General features: G+C 44.1%; 1 protein-coding gene across 4 annotated transcripts; it reads right to left on the bottom strand.

The window, feature by feature from the left end:
• Positions 1-436: 436 nt before the first annotated feature.
• On the bottom strand, positions 437-20,286 carry MAPKAPK5 (MAPK activated protein kinase 5). 4 transcript variants are annotated; one of them, XM_054289038.1, is made up of 14 exons: positions 20,187-20,286; positions 17,446-17,519; positions 16,265-16,340; positions 15,095-15,192; positions 13,561-13,669; positions 11,776-11,865; positions 11,051-11,146; positions 9,985-10,065; positions 7,984-8,171; positions 6,067-6,187; positions 5,375-5,505; positions 4,691-4,806; positions 4,305-4,409; positions 437-3,364 (listed from the first exon to the last, which is right to left on the bottom strand). In XM_054289038.1, the coding sequence occupies exons 1-14, from the start codon at positions 20,220-20,222 to the stop codon at positions 3,270-3,272; spliced, it is 1,416 nt and encodes a 471-aa protein (XP_054145013.1). In that variant the 5' UTR covers positions 20,223-20,286; the 3' UTR covers positions 437-3,269. The 4 variants fall into 4 exon arrangements, with proteins under 4 accessions (XP_054145013.1, XP_054145011.1, XP_054145012.1 ...); XM_054289036.1 differs by having other exon boundaries at positions 4,685-4,806; XM_054289037.1 differs by having other exon boundaries at positions 4,685-4,806; positions 11,776-11,861; positions 13,557-13,669.
• Between the last annotated feature and the right edge of the window lie 522 nt (positions 20,287-20,808).

Raw genomic sequence — 20,808 nt, forward strand, 5'->3', positions numbered from 1 at the left:
CCAGCCCTCAGGGGGTAACTGGGAGCACTGGGCAGGTGCTGCTGCCATCTGATGCAAAGCTGGGCTAAAAAAAGGCAATTGTGGGTTATGGTGCCAAGCAGAGCCCAGGATTGCCCAGGGATTTATCCAGCCTCAAATCCTCATTCAAGTGTTTGTGCCCATGGATCAGGGAGGTGGGATGGGGGCTGAGGGTGGTGGAATAATGGAATAATGGAATCTCTAAGGCTGGAAAAATCCTCTAAGGTAATAAAATCCAAAAATGAACCCAGCACCACTGTGCTCACCATTAACCACCCCCAAAGTGCACCCAAACCTTCTGGAAACTTCCAGGGAAAAGCAGAATCCTGCTGCTCTTCCCTCCTGCTCCTTCCTTCGTCTCTGTGCAGGGATTTGGGAACCAAACAAAACCAGGCAGGAACTTTTGAGTTTAGTAAAATCATTTATATACAGGATGGGTAATATTTACAATGTAATACTGATCCAAAAGGAACTAACAGGGAACACTGAGAGGAGAAATGAGAACATTTTAACACACAGGAGTTAAACATGGGGACACACTTGAGTTTCCAAAAGAAAATCCAGAAGTAATGACAGCAAAAGTTTGACATGTTGCTATTTCCAATCAAAATCTCTTTCACTAATCAGGTTCTCCTAATTTTAATAGAAATAGAAAAGCTTCAAATAATCAAATCACAGGAGAAGCCAGTTATACAGAAAATTTTGAAAAGGTCAAATGATTTCAGACATTTTTCTTCACTTAGATAAAATTCTAAAAAAAAACCCCAAACCCAACAACCTCCAGAGCTTTCTCACATATTTTTAGTGTTTGTACAAAGAAATTCCTCTTTGATCCCACACTTCCAGCTCGAGATATTTACAATATTCACAGTCTGCTACAAAGGATCAGTAGATTTATTACCAAGTCAAGCCTCAGAGAATCAAGACAAGGTGTCTTGCACTTGCTTCAACTGAAAAATAAACTAAACCCAGGAAGGGGAAAATCAAATGCTACTTTCAAACACATAAATGAATCCATTAAAGTTATTGAACTTTGAAATGTAAAACAGAACTTTTCAAAGAGTAAAAAAATCAACTTTCTCATAGAAACAAAACCATTTGACCTTGAGTCTTCAAATTGTGTTTTCTTAATCTGTCCCTCCTCTCTCTGCTTCAAATCAGGCTCTTATTATTTATCACAGACAAGAAAATGGAGATTAAATCCATCAAAAGCAGTTCCTTGTGGCAAAAGCCCTTGGAAATTTGTACAAATGTTCCCACCTCAGGATCAGCAGCACTTGAGGGATGAAGAAAAGGAGGAATCCTCTAACACACATCAGATCCCACCTTCCTCCCTGACTGCACTTCCAATAAATTCTGACTCCCAAAAATCTGCCTGAGGATTTTCCTGCTGGGAGGGCAGAGTCACAAAGTGCTTTTGGAGGGGATTTTTTGCTCTGCCATTCAAACAAAGGTGATTTCCTTGTTTCCATCTCTATCTGCCACACTTGAAAGTTTCAATTCCTCAGAAAAAAACATGGATTTCAAGTTCAAAATGAAACCATTTCAAGACATGACCTAGAATTAGAGCAAGGACAGAAATGCACATAACAGGGCTTGATGGTACAGCCAAAAAAGTGACAAAAACTCTCAATTTTTGCTAATTCTCTTCAGTTTTCATCAAGAGGTCAGTGCACAAATATTCCAGGTAATGTCAGAGGTGTTTACAAACACTCCCTGCTCCCATCAGAGCATGGAGAAGCAGGGACTGTTCTTACCCTGCACTGGAAAACTGTCCACAGGATTAGGGAAAGCTGACAGAGAACAGGAAACAAAGCATCTCCTTCATGTAGAAAAAACAAGTCACTGTTTAGAAAATTGTATAGAAAGAGTCAGACACTGCTTTGCCATCCAGCTAAAGCTGCAAGGAAATTCTGGTATAGAAAAGAGACCAAAACAACCAACAAGGCTGGACTTTTGTAGGAGAGAACTGGGAGATTGATGGCTCAGGTTGGTCAATGTAAACCCAAAAATGGATGAGCTGTGAAAGACAACAACGTTCAGGAGTGGTCACTGAGGGCCCTGGGTTGGCACTTCAGTCTGCAGACCAAACTCAGCCGGCGTCTGCACAGATTTGGTACCAAAATAGCTCTATAAAAAGCCTCCGCCCGATCTTTGAAAGAAAGAGAAGCAGAAAAGGTAGAAAACTAGAACTATGTACAGATTCTTGCCATTGGTTTGCTTCATCAGGATTTAAAAAAGCAGCTTTTGGAGCCAATGTTCCAGACTAGAGAAAGAACCTGCCCTGGGGAGCAGGGAGCAGCCCTGCAGTTGTGGCTCCCCCAAGAAGGAGCTTGAAGGCATCAGAGATGAGAATTTGGGCTCCAGAGAAATCCCAGGGGTTCCCCAGAGCACTGGGAGCTCTGCCAAACAAGAGGACAACTCAAAACCCAAGCTTGGATCTTCTAGGAAGGAAAGAATGGGAATATCCCAAACAAACAAAGCCCAGGCTGGTCTCAGTCCATAGAAGATCCCACCATGGAAATTAAAGGAATTTGTGCATAAAGACTTGAACATTCTTCTGTTCTGCTCTTGGACAAGGTGAGAAAAAGAAGAGTTTTGTGCTGAATGGCTGATTCAGCCTTAAAAAAGCTCTGAGGAAGATGAGGAGAAAGAAAGAGAGGAGGTTAAGCCTTAAAGAAGGTCTGAGGGAGATGGGGAAGGTGACAAAAAAAGAGAGTCACTGCTCAGAACTGAAAACTTCAGCAAGCACATGGGCCAGGCACCAAGCCAAACTGAAGGGTATTTAATTGATTTTTCTCTACCTAAAGACCTGGAATTTAGGTGCCAAGGGGAGCTGTGAATTTGCATTTCACAGCACTTGCTTCAAGTACTCACTGAGCAGGAGCTTGAGAAACTGTGGCTCTCCTTCTCATACAGTCACTGCAGGGGCTGGCTGTGGCAGGTGAAAGGCAGCTTCTGCAACTGGTTATTAAGAAAAAAAATGGTTTTTAACAATAAAATCCACCCCATTTGTGGGGCTCATGATTAACAGTACATAAGTGATCATATATACCTCGAGGAACTGAGTTTTAAAAAAATATTACAGTACCAATGATTTTTTTTTTTTTTGTATCTACAACTATACAGCATTTTCAAGCAGTATGGAAATTTAATGAAATAATTATGATTTATTAATTTACATAAAAATACTTTTTACAGTTAAAGAATAAATCTTAAATGGTAAAAAAAATAAGATTAAGAAGCTCGAGCTATTGAGAGTCGTGGGAATTCGTCTGCTCTTCGATCACTTGTTTGACAATTTCTGCCAGTTTTAGTCGATCCACTTTGTCTGTGAATCCTCTGCCTGGAAGGGAAAAAAACAAAAACAGGGAATCAGCTGGAGCTGGGCACAAGGAGGAAAGCAATCCCAGCTGGAATTAAACAGTGGAATTGTTTAATTAATTAAGGAATCCCAATGGAATTAAACACAGACTTATGGCAACAGCAGCGCAGGATGCAAAAGGACTTTCAGACCATGGAAAAATGGAGCAATTAAAGATCTCAATGAGAGCCAAGTAAACAGAACAGAGGAGGAAGCAGATCAAACCCTTGTGAAGCTGAGTGATGCTCCTGCTCCCTCCCATCCATCAGCACCTGCTCCTGGGGGCTGAAACCTCTGCAGCTCCTCTGGCCAGGAGCCACCTGAGCATCCCAAGGTGCCTGTCCTGGTTTCTTTGTGTTTCCCACCCAAACTGAGCTGACAGGGAGGAGCAGCCTCCAGCAGAAAGAGGGAATAAACAGCTGGATGGAAAACAGCTCAATAGGTTCCTGAAAGGATCAGAGAATCCTGGAATGGTTGGAAAGGACCCTAAAGGTCATCTGGGCAGGGACACCTTCCACTGTCCCAGGCTGCTCCAAGCCCTGTCCAACCTCTCCTTGGACACTTCCAGGGATGGGGCAGCCACAGCTTCTCTGTCCAGGGCTCCCCACCCTCACAGGGAAGGGTTTTTGCATATATCCCATCTATCCCTGCCCTCAGAAAGTTTAAAATTCCCCCTTTCTATCATGATCCATTTGTGCTGTTACATTCCTGATGCTTCAGAAAACTCAACCCTGACCCTCAAACAGAAACTTCAAAGCAACATTTTCACCCCCATTTTGAGAACACCAGTTCTGGCAGAAGGGATAAAACAGTGTCAAACCCTAAATCAGCCCAAATCCAATAAATCTGGGGTTATTTCCATAGCAGGAGGTCTGTGCTTCCCCCTGTTCCACCCTCCCTGGGGGAGAGCAGGAATTCTCACCGTTCCAGCTGAAGCTCTGCAGGGTGTCCCGCAGCAATTTGCACTCCCTGTTGTATTTCCAGGCCTCCTGCATCACTTCATTCAACTTCTCATCTTCATTCTCTCCTGGTTGGGACAACAGAGGGACACAGGAGGTTTGGATTCAAACTGGGCAGTTATTCCTGCTGACCCCACACAAACCAGGAAATGGCCTTTAAACCAAATATTCCTGTTTGAAAAGTTACTTTAAACAGCTCTGCATGTCACTAAAATTCCCAATGAACCCAAATCCCAGCTCAGAGGCTGCCCAGGACTTTTCTTCCTTCCTCACCACTGACACAGCCAGACCCAAAGTGGGGGTCTTGCACATTTAGGAATAAAAGGTTCTTAAAAGTGGCAACCTTTACCAGCCTGTGGTAGAATGCACTGAGCAATCACATCTCTGAGCTTCTCCAGAGCCACGTTGGAATCATTGCTTCCATTCTCAGGGTCATGGATGTAAACACCATCCTTTGGCTTGGTGCTGCACAAGAACAAGGGGGGAATAATTAGAATTTAATGAGCTCAAGCTTGTTACTTGTTGTGTAACTGCTGCAGTCTAACACAGCTCCTTCCCTATCTGGGAAACTGGGAGGCAGGTTCAGCATTAATTATAATTGTTGATCATTTTAGGTATGGAGAAAAAGGAATATTCCTGTAAGTTGTTTGAAATAAGGGTGATCCTAAAGTGTATGAGTCTATTTTTCAGATTAATTCAAACAAAAAGAGAGAGAGAGACAGAGAGTTTACCTGACTTCTTCAGTAAATAAATGTGAGGATGAGAAAGAATTTTAAGATTTTTTTTCTCCCAGTTTGCCTTATCTTACATGTGACCCATCATCCCAACAGGAATCTGTTCAATGCAGGAACAGTGCCCAACCTCCCTCCTGACCTCACTGGCACATCTTGGCACAAAAACCACACTGTGCCACTGCTGCTTGTCTGAGCAACACCAGAATTGTGTTAAACCACCACAGCTGAGCCTGTGCCATCCCCAAAGGCATTTCCCAGCTGGCTCCAGGTTGTCCTTGCAAGCCCAGCTCTGCAGTTACCCCAGGAGTTTCCGCTTGCGCAGGATCGGGTTGTTCACGGAGTGAAGGGGCTTCAGGCTCACTTTGAGGTCTTGGATTCTCATGTTTGCAAGTTGTTCTGCATGAGCCTGCTGGATCCCTGCCACCATGGCCTGCAAAGACAATGGACAGTGTTCACCATTGGCAAAAAAATGAGGCACCAAAGTTTGATTTATTTTGGAGGTGGGCAAGAAAAGTCAGTTTTGCATGAAGAAAGGTATGGTTAGAACTAAAATCAGTGACAAAATATCCCTGGGGGAAACAGGACAAAGGATCATCTTCTCATGGTTCACAAGATTGACTGAAATCCTCTTGGAGCAGAAATGAAAGGAAACAAGGACTGTGTGTTTAATTAGTGAGGTCATTGCTGTATGACCTCATAAATCATGGCAAAAAGAGCAAAGAGCTGTGGAAGATCCCTCAGGCTCTGCTTTCCACCATCAGCACATGGCTGCTCATTACACCAATCTGGGAGCATCTCCTTCAAGCCCAAATTTCACATTTTATTCCCATTTTAATTCCTGTTTCCATTTTCTCCCCTATAATCTCAAGCTCTCCATAAGCAGAAGAGAAGCTCCTTCTCTGCATAACTCCACATCAAAAAAGCCCTTCACCCATCCCAGAGCTCTCCTGCTCCTCTGCAACATCCCTGACCAAGTCACTGCTGCTCAGACCTTGTCCATCATCAGCTGGGCAGAGGGCAGGATGTTGTCCAGGGCCTCAGTGGAATTGAGCCAGGGATGGTCCAACACCCCCTCAATGGTCAGACGTTCCTCAGGCTTCACCTTCAGCAGCCTGGGGAGGAAAGAATAAATCCTTAAGGAGGAATTTGGTGATTTAAATGCATTTAAGCATTTTCAAGGCTAAAAAAATCAGCTTTGCCAAGAGCTCAAACTGCCTCATTTTGGGGCAAAATCTCAAAATCTGTCCCAGCTCTCTGAGCTTGCTGTGGTTTAATTCTGTCACAGCTCATCCAGGGCAAAGGAGGGTGCTAAAGGCATTCCTGGGGTACCCCTGTGCTGCTGAATTCCACAGCTGCAGCTCCCAGGGGGGAAATCACCTCCAGAGGAGCTGGAAATGATCCAGGCTGGCACTCCCTGGAAATGCTCTCCCCAGAACAGGTTGCACTCATCCCAAGGACTCTGGGCATGGAAACTCTGCAGCATTCACTGCTCCCACCATGCCCTGAAAAGTCCTCAAGTCATGAACACTTTGGTTCCAGCCCCTCAAAATAAAAAGCAGCTGAAAACTCCATGAAATCCATTTTTTTCTAGCATGAAACCCTGCAAAGAGGATTTGCAGATAAATTTGTGTTCTCATGACGAGCACAACTAAATAAAAAAAGCAAGATTTCCCACAGAGTGCTGACAAGTCATCCCAAAGTCTGAATGAGAATGGGAATGACTCCATGAGCCTGTCACACTTCCTCAGACAACTCCAGATCAGCTTCTTGGCTGCAGAGCACAATTGTTTAATGTACCAAGAAAGTGGAAATAACTTGTACAAAATGTCAGCAGCACCGTGGGGGAGAGCAGAAATCCCACTTGCTGCCAAGCAAGTTGAGCTCATTTTTGATAGCAGCCACGTGCATTCCTTTTCCATGCATTTCCCAGATCCTAAGCCATTATCAAACCCTCATCAAGGCTGAGGTCAGAAATCAGTCTGGATCCATGGGACAACATCCTCAGAGCCGACTTTCATGGGAATTTTAAAAGACAATGAAACCTTTTGCCTGTGGAGTTTCTGTGTGAGAATAAAGAGCTGACCTTGGTATAAAGGAAAGTTAATTTAATGAAAGGTTGGGGTTTCTCCTGCACAGCTCTGAAACAATGTGAATCCCTGGAGAATTTACAGTACATCTCAGGAGCCAGTGACACTTCTAAATTACTTCCCCAACTGATTTTATTTCCCTATTTATATTGCTTTTATTCTCTCAGCTCCTCTGGTGCTGCAAAGGCAGTAAGTCCCTGTCACTTTTTCAAAAATCAGTGAGGTCAAGCCCTGATCAGTGCCACGTTCTTGCTCCCAAACAGACCAAGTCTTTCAAACACTCCCAGCTGAGGGATGTGCCCTGCATGGAAAACAGGCTCCATTAGCATCTGGAATAAAACATCCATGCAAAACCTTATCTGAGGCTGGCACCTCATGGCAGATCTTAATCTTCCTCTCCATCCTCCTGCCTGACTCTTTTTAGGCTCTGTATGATGTGCACAGGGCTTTAGGGGACAGATTTACCACATCCCATTGAAGGCACTTGATTTTCACAGGAATTCAAATGTTATCCCAGGAAATCTGTGTTATCCTGAAACCCTTCAGTGCTCCCACTCCCCCTGAAGACTCAATACACAATTCACCCCAACAAAAGAGACATCAACATTAAACACTTGGACAGGGGAAAAAAAAATTCAAAAAATTCCCAGACTTGGTTTATGCTGAATGTAACAGAGAATTTGCCAGCTGGATGAGCTGCAGACAACCCTCACTGCTGGGACAAGGCAATTCCAGGAGCTTTTCCACTTCCTTAACATGGAACCATTCCAATTCCTTAACACAAAGCACAGAGCAACAGCAGAGTTTCCTCAAGGACTCACTTTCTGACAATGTCTTTTGCCATTTCTGAGATCTGGCTCCACTCCTCCTCTGGGAACTCGAAGCTTCCTGTCATGATCTTTTTCCTCATGTCCTTGGGAATCGTCCGGCTGTGGTGCTTGGAGTAGAAGGGGGGGTACCCACACAGCATCACGTAGATAATCACCCCCAGGGACCACAGGTCACAGCTCTGCAAGCAGGGAAAGGGTCACTCTGGGCAGCAGTTTGTAATAAATAATGGGGGAGTTCTGATAAAAGTTCTGTGTGATTCCCTAAGGGAACAGAACCAGCTCAGATCCACCTTTGTGGATAAATGTGGCTGCTGGGACAAGGCAGCTCCAAGCTGAACAAATTCCAGTTGTTGGGAATTGTCTGGGACAGCCAGAGCTGCAGAAGTGTGAAAGGTTTATTGTCACAGAAAGGATTTTTTCTCCTGAGAAGCTGAGAGACCTCAGCAATTAAATGTAAACAATGGTTATCTGCTGCTGTGGAATGCAACAGGTGCATCTGTGATTGGTCTCATGTGGTTGTTACTAATTAATGGCAAATCACAGCCCAGCTGTCTCAGACTGAGAATCACAAGATTTTATCATCATTCCTTTCTTTGCCTTTCAATGAAATCCTTTCTTTTAGTATAGTTCTAATATAATATATATCATTAAATAATAAATCAGCCTTCTGAAACATGGAGTCAGATCCTCTTTTCCCTCTTCCTGGGAGCCCTGTGAACACCACCACAGTTTATTGCTTTGTGGATAAATGTGGCTGCTGGGACAAGGCAGCTCCAAGCTCAACAACTCCCAGGTGCTTGGGAATTGTGTGGGAACAGCCAGGGCTGTGAGAGCTTCATTCCATCTCTAAGGATACCTGAATCCTACCCCAATCCTGAATCCCACTCCCAATCCGGAATCCTACCCCCAATCCCATAAAAAAACCCATTTGTTTACAATGGGAGGCTGAAAATACAACAACAATCCAAGAAAGGAACAGCAGGGAAATGGAATCAGAGCTGTCTGTGGGGGCAGCCAGGGACAGGACAGACTGCCATGGAAGGACAGAGCACCTGGAAGCTCTCAGTGCCCATTCTGGGTCAGTGCCAGGTGCTGCTTTTGCACAATCACACCTGGGGACAAGGCAGCTCTGTCACCCAGAGCCACCAGAGCAATTCTTCACATGGAACATGGAAAGAAAATCACTCCCACCTTGGAAATCCCAAACCAAAGGACAAGAGAGGGAAGAAGAAACTCCATATGCAAACACTACTGGCCCATTCTAAGGAGTTGAGAAACAGAATTGTCTGCTACAATCACCAACCTGGCTCTGCAGGATGGAGAGAGGCAGTCAGAGCCCTGAGGAAGGCAGATTTGTGATGCAGATTAATTAATAATTGCTTTAATTTTCTCTGTGAGGCTACTAAATGCTAACACTGCATATCAAATAAACAACCATCCCTAGAACTGCAATCAGGACAGATCCTTACACTGGGATCACAAACCAAAAAACTTGAATTAAAATTGACACTCAGTGGTTCAAGCACTGCTCAGCCAGCAGGAGACAGTGATGATAATAAGGAGGAAAATGTTTTGGAATGCCCAAAAAAGATTAAATGACCTCTCAGGACATTTCCTGCCATGTTTTTGCCAAGATTCCAGCAGCTACACAAGAAATTCTTGGTTGTTTTCCAGAAGATCCAGGTAGAGAGCAGTTCCTGGCACAGCTGCCTGAACAAGGAATGCTGTGCACATCCAGAAACTCTGGCAGCAGGAAAGAGATTCCCTTTGAACAGAGCTGAGAGAACTTCCCTCATGGCCTCACTCCAGCTGCGTCCTTCTACTCTCCAAAATCTTGTTCATATTTAGTGCTCCTTAACAGCATTTGTGTATTTACCCCCCCTTCATTAGAGGAACATTAATTAGGTTTGCACTAAATGTGCATTTCATTATTTGCTCTATCAGAAGCACCAGAGGGGTGGGGAAGACTTTTGAAGATGTGTCCCAGCTCACCTTGTTGTAGGTGTAAGGGGTTGGAGAGGTGGGGATAATTCCAGACTTTTCCTTCTGATGTCTTCTTTGTGCCTCCAATACCTGGAAAGAGGAGAAATAAAAACAAAAATCCAGTTCATGAACAGGCAACACAACCAGCAAAGATTCCTGATGATTTTCCATTCAAGAAATTTATTCCAGCTACTGAAGTCTTATTCCAGCTACTAAAGACTACCAAAGTCCAGTTTTTCTCCCTGAGAAAGGCTGGAGCTTTCTACATGGGGAAAACACTAAAATATTAAATATTTTAGCACTGAAATCTCCAGTTCTGCCTGAATTAAACACTTGCTCAGAACCTCCAACCCCTCCATGCTTGGAACCAGAACCTGAGGTGTGTCTGGAGGGTAACCCCAGCTCAGAGCTGTCCCTTTGTGCCTCTCCCAGCACAATTCCCATCAAATGTGTCCCTTCTGACCCAGTCTGTGGGTTGGGGCTGCAGGGAGCCCCAGCTGAGAAGGAATTTGATGAATTTTCAGGGCATGCTCTGATCTCTGAATTGCCTTTCCCAGTAATTAAAGGCAGCCCAGCACTGCAATTAAATCTCCATCTGCAGCTGCTTTTCATTTTCTCCAGGATCCAACACAAAGGACAGGAGAGAGGGGGGAAGCAGCACAAAGAGCAGCCTGTGTGTAATTACAGGTTGTGTTTAATGCACAGGGGCCAGCCAAGGTGCCCAGGTACCAACTCCCCTTGGTGAGCAACATTTTCAGAACCTTTTCCTTCCAACCAAGTCCTTTTTAATGGAATCCTGAATGAGCTTGAGCTGGAAGGAGGATGGCAAAGCAGGGATTTCTCCAAAGCAGCTGCTTTAATAGAGCTAAAGGGAAATTATCACCATCAGTGCTGAGCAATCTGGGAAATTTGCTTTATCAACAAATCCCTGTGGCAGCTCCAGAGTGAAAGGATTTCTGGAAGATTCCTGCACTCAGAGCCCTTCCAGGACAGCAAAGGGGTTAAAATGATGTGGATATGGAGGTTCAGGCAATAAATGATCCCCCTTTAGCCCAGAGAAGGAACTGATTGTTACCTGAGGTGCTACATAATAGGGAGTGAACTGGGGTGTCATCAAGTCACCTTGGTCTACTTTGGCAAACCCAAAGTCACACAATTTAACAGGTGCATCCTAAAACAAGGAGAAGAGGCTTTACTAGACAAATCTCATTAAACCAGCTTTTCTAACACAGAATTCTCCCCCTGTCCTCATCTCACCTTTTCCAAACATTGTGTTTATACCCTCACACTCCCCCAGGCAGCTGAAAGGTCACAAAGGGACCTTTCAAACCAAGGTTTTATTTTTCTGGGTGCTCTGGGCCCCCTCACGGATTGGGAAGGCACTGAGCCCCTTGTAGGGGGGTCACTGCATATCCAGGCTGGTGGTGAGCAGGAGACACAAAGAATTGTTTGGATCTACCAAAGATCTGTAGGCAGAGGGTCAGAACATCCTGATAAGGGGGCAGAGCTGGATTCTGAGTTCAGGTGGAGAACCTGACTCCTGTTTAACAGCAGCAGCAGGGACTCACTGCCCTGCAAGGAGATCAGGGAGTGGGAAAGCACCAAGTCCATCCTGGTGATTCAATTTGCAATTGAATTGAATTCAATTGAAATTTTCATTTGAAAATTCAATCCCATTAAATTTTTTTTTTCAATTTTGTCTCCAAAACATTCATGTCATTTTACCACCACCCTGAGATTCACCCTTGAGCCACTTCACTGAGAATTCAGCAGCAAAAGAATTGCAAATGTTGATCTCACCAGAGAGTTATCCTTGAAGAGGAGATTCTCAGGCTTGAGGTCTCTGTGTGCAATGTTTAGTGAGTGGCAATGCTGCAAAGCCAAAGCTATCTGGAAAAGGGCACAATAAATCAGCTACAATCACTGACCTCCTCCTGCAGCCTGCACATTTATTTCAGCTTTACAAAGAACATTTCCAACCCCAAATATTTTAAGTGGAGTTCTCCTTTAGGACAAGCCTGACCCAGCTGGGACATGAATCCAACAGAAAACAAAATCCAGGCTGGCCTGGGCTTCCCAACCTCCTCAATTTGGGAACTCAAGGCACTGAGAGCCCCCCAGAGTGAAGCAGGAGGTGCCAGTGCCCCTTCCCTGCTGTGCCAGGGCTCCAGGCTGCTGCCCCTGCCCAGCAGGGAGTTCTGGTTTCAGGATTCCAGGGAATCTGCAGATCCAACCCTCAGGCAGTTTGATTGTTTCATTTTGGATGGTGCTGCCTGCCCTTCAGTCATCCTGGGGATATCCCACAGAATTGTTTCAAGGATGCTTTGGGAACCTGCAATCCAGGCAGGAAAAGCTGCAGGGACTGCACATTTCCAAGTGCAATTCACTTCAAGAAAAGTCAAATATAAATATTTAATCAGCATTCCTGAGACAGAAGTGAGGCACAGGCTCACAACCCTTATTTGGAAATATCTGTAGGATCCTACCCAAGTTTAGAGCCCTTAAAAACCTCCAAATCACTGTCACAAGAGAACTTCACTGCTAACTCAGCTCAGCAATAAATACAAACACATTCCCAGAGATAAACACAACAAATACATTCCACATTCCCTTAAAAATGAGGCAGTGCTGTGAAAAACTTGAACCATTCCTGGGTACAAGACAAGGATAAAGAAGCACCAGAGAAAAGAATTTCACATTTCAAACTTCATTTCTATGAACATTAAAGCAAAGACATGAATAACCCAAGTGTACATACAGAATTCAAACCAAAGTCTTGATTTCTGGTAAAGTTTTACAAGTTTTCCCCACCATGTCAGAATCAAACAGGCCAAACAATTTCAAACAAACTGTCAAGAATAATTCTGTACTTCCACCTCATTTCTTTGTTGGATGAGACCAAAAAGTACCAGCACAATTAGCATTTCATTAGAAACAAATCAAAGCACAAAAGTAACACCATTTTTTTGCCCCAAGTTCAGATATTCTGAGAGCAACTGGGAATCCCAGCACTGAATTACACAGAGATCCTTCTGAGAGTCCCACCAGCAACAAAAATCCTGATGGACACCAAAACCCCCTGCAGAAAGCACCATGGAGGTTATAAAATCATTCAGGAGTGAGCTGGGAGAGAAAAGGTGAAGGAACAAACAGACACAAAATCAGGACAAACAGACACATTCCTTGGGATCTTCCAGGAATTCCACAGCCCAAGCCCAGAACCCAGCCTGAAAACCCCTGGCCCAGAGGAGAGAAATTCCAAGGGGGTCATGGAGGTTCCAGAGCTCAGGAGTCCTGCTGGAGGCAACACTTTTAGGACAAGAAAAATGACAAAATCCTCTTGCAAGTCTTCTCTAGAGCAGGTGTGGAAAAGCAAAGTTAAGCACAGAGAACAAGCCCACACCTTCAATCCTTTATTCCTAATAAAGCTTGGGCAGTGTCACTTATAACAAAGCAGGCAATGATCATCGGATCAGAACTGAGGAAATCTTTGAATTCATCCTTTTTCCCCACCCCTCCAGCCCCAGGAATTGTCCCTACTTTAGCCAGAGCATGATGGATTTGCTGGGACAGGGGGTGACTTGCCTGCTTTGTTACTTGGCTCGCTTGCTTCTCAGTAAAGTGCCGGTGCTGGCTGATTCTGTGGAAGAGCTCTCCCCCTTCCATCATCTCCATTACAATTAGGAGCCGAGCCCTGTTCAAAAGCATTTCATGTTGTTACATTAAAAAAATCATCCAAAAGAACAGAATTGCTAAGCTAAGAATGCATATTTCACACAAACACTGCTTTTGGGGCTATTTTGGCGAGTTTAAAATCCTCCCTCAGGATTTTCTGGCTCCCAGGAATGTCCAGTCTGCTCCTCCTGCTGGGCTCCCACATCCAGCTCCAGCCTGGATGGAGCTGGAAGCCATGTGGACACTGTGCCCTCAAGGACTGCACAGCACCTGGATGGTTTTGAGTCTGAATTCCCCAATATTTTAATTTACAGCTTTACAAAAGAACAGAATTGCTAAGCTAAGAATGCACATTTCACACAAACACTGCTTTTGGGGCAATTTTGCTGCTGTTGTTTTGCCTTCCAGTCTAAACTCCTCAGGATTTTCTGGAATCTCCAGTTTGCTCCTCTTGCTGGGTTCCCACATCCAGCTGGAACAAACTGGACATGGATCCATCCAGGAATCCATGTGGACACTGTGCCCTCAAGGACTGCACAGCACCTGGATGGTTTTGAGTCTGAATTCCCCAATATTTTAATTTACAGCTTTACCAAAAGAAGAATAGCTAAGCTAAGAATGCATATTTCACACAAACACTGCTTTTCTCTGCTGCTTTTGGGGCTATTTTGGTGCTGTCCAAGTCTAAAACCCTCAGGATTTTCTGGAATCTCCAATTTGCTCCTCCTGCTGGGCTCCCACATCCAGCTGGAACAAATTGGACATGGATCCATCCAGGAATCCATGTGGACACTCTGCCCTCAAGGATTGCACAGCACCTGGATGGTTTTGAGTCTGGATCTCCCATTATTTTAATTTACAGCTTTACTGCCCTCAATATGAAGGATAAAAAAGAAGAAGGTGGAGATCAGGGCTGCCAGATCCTCAAGGAATTAACTCCCAGTTCCCACCACACAGCAAAATCAGCTCCACCAGAGCCTAAGACAGGTCTCAGCTCTTTCATTCTCCCAGCTCTGGTGATTTTCTCCACTAAGATCCTATCAGAAGACAATATTTTTATGCACACAAAAAAAATATCACTCTGCTCCATGTTTTCCTGTGTTCATTCTAAGCAGGACAATGCATTGAGAGTTTTCAGGGCTGGATTTCATATTTTTAGAAACAACTCTTTCACACAATGCAGACTGAATCAATGGAAAACCTAAAAAAATGGAGATGCATTCAACACAGGGAATAAAGGAGGCAAAATAATTTAAACACACAAAAGTCAGGGGGAAAAAAAAAAAAACAAACAAGAGCTGCTTGGTCTGCAGGATAATTATTACACCTTGAAATAATAATAATTTTGTGATTAAAACCAAAGCAAAGCAAAGCAAACTCCACTATACCTTGGGCTAAACATGGAAAAGAAGCTGTGGGAGTGAATCCCCCTCTGCAACCTTACCTGGGGCTGGATTCATGTGGGAACTGCACACTGTTAGCATAAACTTCAATTATTTGAACAATATTGGGGTGTGTTGCACACATCATGTGCAGACGTACCTTGAAGAGAAGGGAAGAGCTGTTACTGCACACAGGGACAGGCACTGAGGCTAAAAACACCCCAAATTTGGGGCAGATTGTGGGATCCCACACAGAGCTTTGGGAAAAGCTCAGTTTTGGAGGGTTTTACAGAAATTTAGACAGAATCAACTTTAAGAGCAATGTAGCGTTTCAATGGAAGTGAAAATGAATTAATAAACCCTAAAATTCCATCATGTGGAATGAATAAACCCCAAAATTCCATCATGTGGAATGAACACACCCCAAAATTCCATCATGTGGGATGAATAAACCCCAAAATTCCATCACCTGGAATGAATAAACCCCAAAATTCCATCATCTAGAATGAACAAATCCCAAAATTGCATCATCTGGAATGAACACACCCCAAAATTGCATCATCTGCAATGAACAAACCCCAAAATTGCATCATCTGCAATGAACAAACCCCAAAATTCCATTGTGTGGAATGAACAAATCCCAAAATTGCATCATGTGGAATGAACAAACCCCAAAATTGCATCATCTGGAATGAACAAACCCCAAAATTCCATCATCTGGAACGAATAAATCCCACTTTAAAACTCCCTGGGCTGTTCAATCAAGCCAAATCTTGGTGATTTTTGGACACAGATGATTTTCATGGGAATTTTAAAGGAGAATTTGCTCAGTAATAAGAAATGGAAGTTTCTCAAACCTCAAGGATAATAAATCCTTCTTTAAATTCCCCACAGTGCCCATCATCCCACAGACTGACAAGTTTGGCACCTCAAGAATTCCCAACCTGCGTCAGGAGCTGCTTTAGGTCCTGGCACATGGAAAAAAATCCATTTCCACAACAACCTGAAGCATTCTTGGAGCAGTGGCAACAAAATTCCCTCTCAGACTGGTTCTGTTCCATTACAGGCAGAAGAACAGCTTGAATTAATTAAAAATCCCAATTAATTAGAAATAAATCTCTGGATGCACAGCCAGCACATGGGGGTTTGGTGGTGAGGTTTTTTATGTTTAAAACATCCCCAAACTTTCAAAAATTGAAGTTTTTTTTAGGAGAGAAAAGCAGGAACTGTACCTCATTTCGAGCTTTTGGACGATCGAGGAGGATTTTCAGTGCAAAGCGTTCCTGGGAGGATTTTTTCATGCAGACTCTGGGATTACAGCAACAAAATCATTCAGTCAGCAAGGAGGTTCAAAAGAGACACCTGAAGTGATTGGTTTGGAGCTCTGAGTTTGTTCTCCACGTGGGAATTGCCAGGAATGGCCCCAGTCTGGGATAAAGCCCAGCTCTCACCCTAAATTCAGCCCCAAGAGAGATTTGGGATGGAAATAACCCAAAGCACACCTGAACACCCCCAGGGATGCTGGAATAAATGAAATATTTGGGATAGATAAAGTGGTTTGGGAAGGAAATCCTCATTTTGGATGAATTTTTTCTCTTTTCCCCCCTCATTTAACAACAGAGGAAAGGACCCATGTTTGAAGAGGCAGCCAAAGCACAAAATGAATGTTTTAATGAAACAGCCCAAAAAGGATGAGGAGGACCCAGACAGGAAGATAAATGATGGGAAAGACAAAGGGAGCTTCACACAGAGGTTTTCCAGCCCAAATCCCCATTTTCTGAGGGGAGAAGTTTTGCTGGAAAAGTGTTTTCTTCTCCAGAAATCATCCAGGGGTGAGAAATCCATGAGGAGCAGGGCTGGGATGCAAAGGGAGAGGAAAAGATGGAAAAACAAGTGGGAAAGCAGGGAAGGGACAGGACAGGGAGCTCAGGAGGAATTTCTGTTGTCATTATTTCACACCCAACTCCTGCTCCTGCCTGGCTGTGGGAACTGAAGGGAAGGATCAAGGAGGATTTTCAGTGCAAAGAGTTCTTGGGAGGATTTTTTCTGAGGGGAGAGGTTTTGATAGAAAAGTGTTTTCCTCTCCAGAAATCATCCAGGGGTGGGAAATCCATGAGCAGCAGGGCTGGGATGCAAAGGGAGAGGAAAATATGGAAAAACAAGTGGGAAAGCAAAGAAAGGGGAGCTCAGGAGAAATTTCTGTTTTCATTATTCCAAACCAACTCCTGCTCCTGCCTGGCTGTGGGAACACAGAGCACAGAGAAAGCATGATAATTTTTCCTCCCCAAATTCCCCCCAAAAAATACAAAATCCCTCCTGCACAACCCACAGGGGGCACAGGAATCTGTTGGTCTGAATTTTCCATGAATCCCATCAGCATTTTTAATAAAATACTCACTGACTCCTCCCTTACCTGACAGGCCCACTGATGCCAGCTCCCAGCTTCTGAGTCCAGTTTATGTTGTATTCCTCTAAAATGGAGGTTTCCTGATCAGGAGGGAAAACCCAGGCAATAAATACATAATAAATACAATTATTACAGCTTTTCCCAAAAAAAACCGCAAAAAAACAACTCAGCAAATCTGAGTGTAAAAGTGCCTGGTGGGGAGTTTGCTTTCCTGAGGAAAATTAAATATAAATATAAAATATATTTATAAATATAAATATAAGATGACAATATAAATGGAATATAAATATAGATATAAAGATGAATATAAATATAAAATAAATATAAAATTAAATTTTATATAAAATTAAATTTAAATTTTATAGCCAACCTGCATCCCAAAGCAGCTTTATAACTCAGAGGTAAAATGAATGATTAATGGTAAAGAAATACAAATGACACCAAATCCAGCTCAGGAATGGCAGCTCCAACCTCAGCACCAGGAATTCCCAGCATGTTCACTCTTTTCCAACCTTAAAAATTCCATTATTTTGATTTTAAACAGCTGAAAATGCTTTAAAAGCAGCAATGTGTTTAAAAGCATCCAAGTGTTTCAGCTGGATTTTGTGGGGATGGAATTCCTGGAATATCCAAAATTCCAGGGATCTGAAACTTCTGATGAATAACCTGAATTTTCAGTGGGATAATGATGTGAAATATCCAGAATTCCAGCAAAGTTTCACAGCTCCACGTGGAGCAGCAGCAAAATTCCCTCTCAACAAGGCTGAGCCAAGAATTTGGGAATTACCCCAGAAAGCTGGGATGGCCAGGGCCTGGAAAAACAGAATTCCCAAAGGAAAAGCAGAATTCTCAGGGGAAAAGCAGAATTCCATGGGGAAAGGTCAACTCCCACAAGAGAAGCAGAATTCTCAGGGGGAAAGCAGAATTCCCAAAAGTAAAACAGAATTCCCAAAAGGAAAAGGAGAATCCTCAAGGGAAAAAAGCAGAATTCCCAGGGAAAAAGCAGAATTCCCACATGAGAAGCAGAATTCCAAAAAGAAAAGCAGAATTCCCAAAGGAGGAGGAGAATTCTCAGGGGAAAATGAGAATTTCAAAAGCAGAATCCCCAAAGAAGAAGCAGAATTCCTAAAGGAAAAGCAGAATCCCCAAAGGAGAAGCAGAATTTTTAGGGGAAAAGCAGAATTCTCAAAGAAGAAGCTGAGTCCCAAAAAGAAAAGCAGATTTCCCAAAAGGAAAAGCAGAATTATCAAGGGAGAATCAGAATTCCCAAAGGAAAAGCAGAACTTCCACAGGAAAAGGAGAATTCCCACAGGAGAAGCACATTAATTCCAATTTTAGTCTCATGTGAAGGGTGAGACAATTCAGGTGTTACAAATCACACCAGCACTATCAGAAGCCAATTATTTTTAATTTAATTTTTAATTTTTTTAATTACAATACATTATCAGCATTTCTTGGCCTATCAGCTTTTGCCACTCCATGCTGAAAATAATCTAAAATTAATGTATCATGTAAATAATGTACAATGTAAATAATCCTGTGGAGTAATTTGTTATTTGAATAATTTAAGTAATTTTAGTTATTTTAAGTTATTTTAGTAATTAGGACCTTGTGGGTCCTAATATAATCCAACTTTCACAGTTCTATTTCTCCAAAGTATTTAGGTTTTTTTGCAAGGCTGTCCTTAAATTTATTTCTGAATTTCTGTCCTGAAATTTATTTAAATTTCCCAACATTTGTCCTGTTCCATGGCATTTCTAAGCCAGAATTTTTAATTTCAAGGTTTGCAAACAGATGCACATTGTGTAAACCTTCTATCATGTTTTAAAAGCATTTACAAACCTATTTTAAACCATTTAAAAACCTATTTTTTACAGATATTGATGGCAAAAAGGTTGGAAATTTGGAGTTTTGGGAGTCCAGGATGCTGCTGGGATAAACTGGATGGAATCAGAGAAAAATCCAATCCTGGGAAATTCCAGCTCCTGCTCCTCCAACCTCTCCTAAATCCCCAAATCTGGAAATAAATCCTGTCCTAAACCCCAGAACAACCAAACCTGAGCTAAACCAAGCAAAAAAAAATCTGCATAAAATATAAAATAATGAATACTTATTAAAATACTAAAGATTATTAAAGTATTAAATGATACAAGTTTAATTTATGCAGGGTTTAGAAAGAAGGGGCAGAAATCCCAGAGGATCAGAGGAATTTGGGGTTTTAAGGAGGAGCTCAGAGAAACTTCTGGGATATTTAAATCAGATAATTTTTGGCCATTAATTTTGTGGTTTAGGGACATTAATTTTGTGATTTAGGGATATTATTTTGTCGTTTATGACTATTATTCCGGGAAAGGGGAACAAAGCTGGGGAAGGAGGATTTGGACAAAATGGAATTTGGAATTGTACCATGAGGACACTGGGGAGAACCCTCAGGATAAGGAAGAAAATAAAAACCCTGAAAAACTTCACATCCGAGTTGGGATCAGCTCCGTTGGGTAAAGGGGAATTGGAGCAGGGACAGATCGGGGCCAGAAGGGCGGAACGAGCGCGGCACTAATTAACATAATAATGAGCCCCTCATTAACCAGCAGCGCTAATTAATGAGCGAACACCGCAACTCGCGGCCGGCGAGCACCAATCCCGCCGCTCCCCAAAACACAAACACCACAAACTTCAGCTCCTCGCTGTGCGGGACCCCGAGCGAACCCCCCGGGACGAAGCGCCCCGAAATCCGCCCCGCCGCCAACCTTGATCGTCCGCTCCATGTCGTGATCGTGCGACATCGCCCCGCGGGGCGCGGCGGGCGCGGCGCCGCCTCAGGCAAGGCGCAGCCCCGCTGGAGCCTTTGTGCCGCCGCCGCTCCGCCTCATGCCCGGCCGGGCGGGCCGCGGGTGCGGCGCGGGGCCCGCGCGGAGCCGCCGCTCAACCGGGAGGAGCCGCCCGGGAGCCGGACATCGCCGGAGCCCCCGCCGGGCAGCCCCGCCGGACAGCGCGGGCCGCAGCGGCAGCGCTGCCGAAGCTAAGGGTGGTACGGGAGGATGGAGCGGGATCGCCGCGCCCGCCCCGCGCCCGCCGCGGGGTTTTGGGAGGCGCCGTCACGGCGCTGGAGCGGTTTGCAGGCGGCTGAGGGCAGCTCTAAAAGCGCGACGGAAACGGGAAAGACCCCGCGGGGCTTTCGAGATAGGCGGCGCTTTGTGATGACGTATTATCACCGCGCCTCCGGGGGCGGAGCGAAGGGAGGTAGCTCCGCCCCTAATCGGAGGGGCGGGACAAAGCGAAGTCTCGCGATATCTCGGTGGGCGGGACCTACCGGAGGGACTTGCCGCTCGTCGGATGCGGGAGGTCTCGCGAGAACTCGGCACCCCGCCG

The sequence above is a fragment of the Melozone crissalis genome, unplaced genomic scaffold, assembly GCF_028551555.1.
Source record: "Melozone crissalis strain CALT ecotype California unplaced genomic scaffold, PUWL_Pcris_2 ptg000063l_1, whole genome shotgun sequence".
Taxonomy (NCBI): domain Eukaryota; kingdom Metazoa; phylum Chordata; class Aves; order Passeriformes; family Passerellidae; genus Melozone; species Melozone crissalis.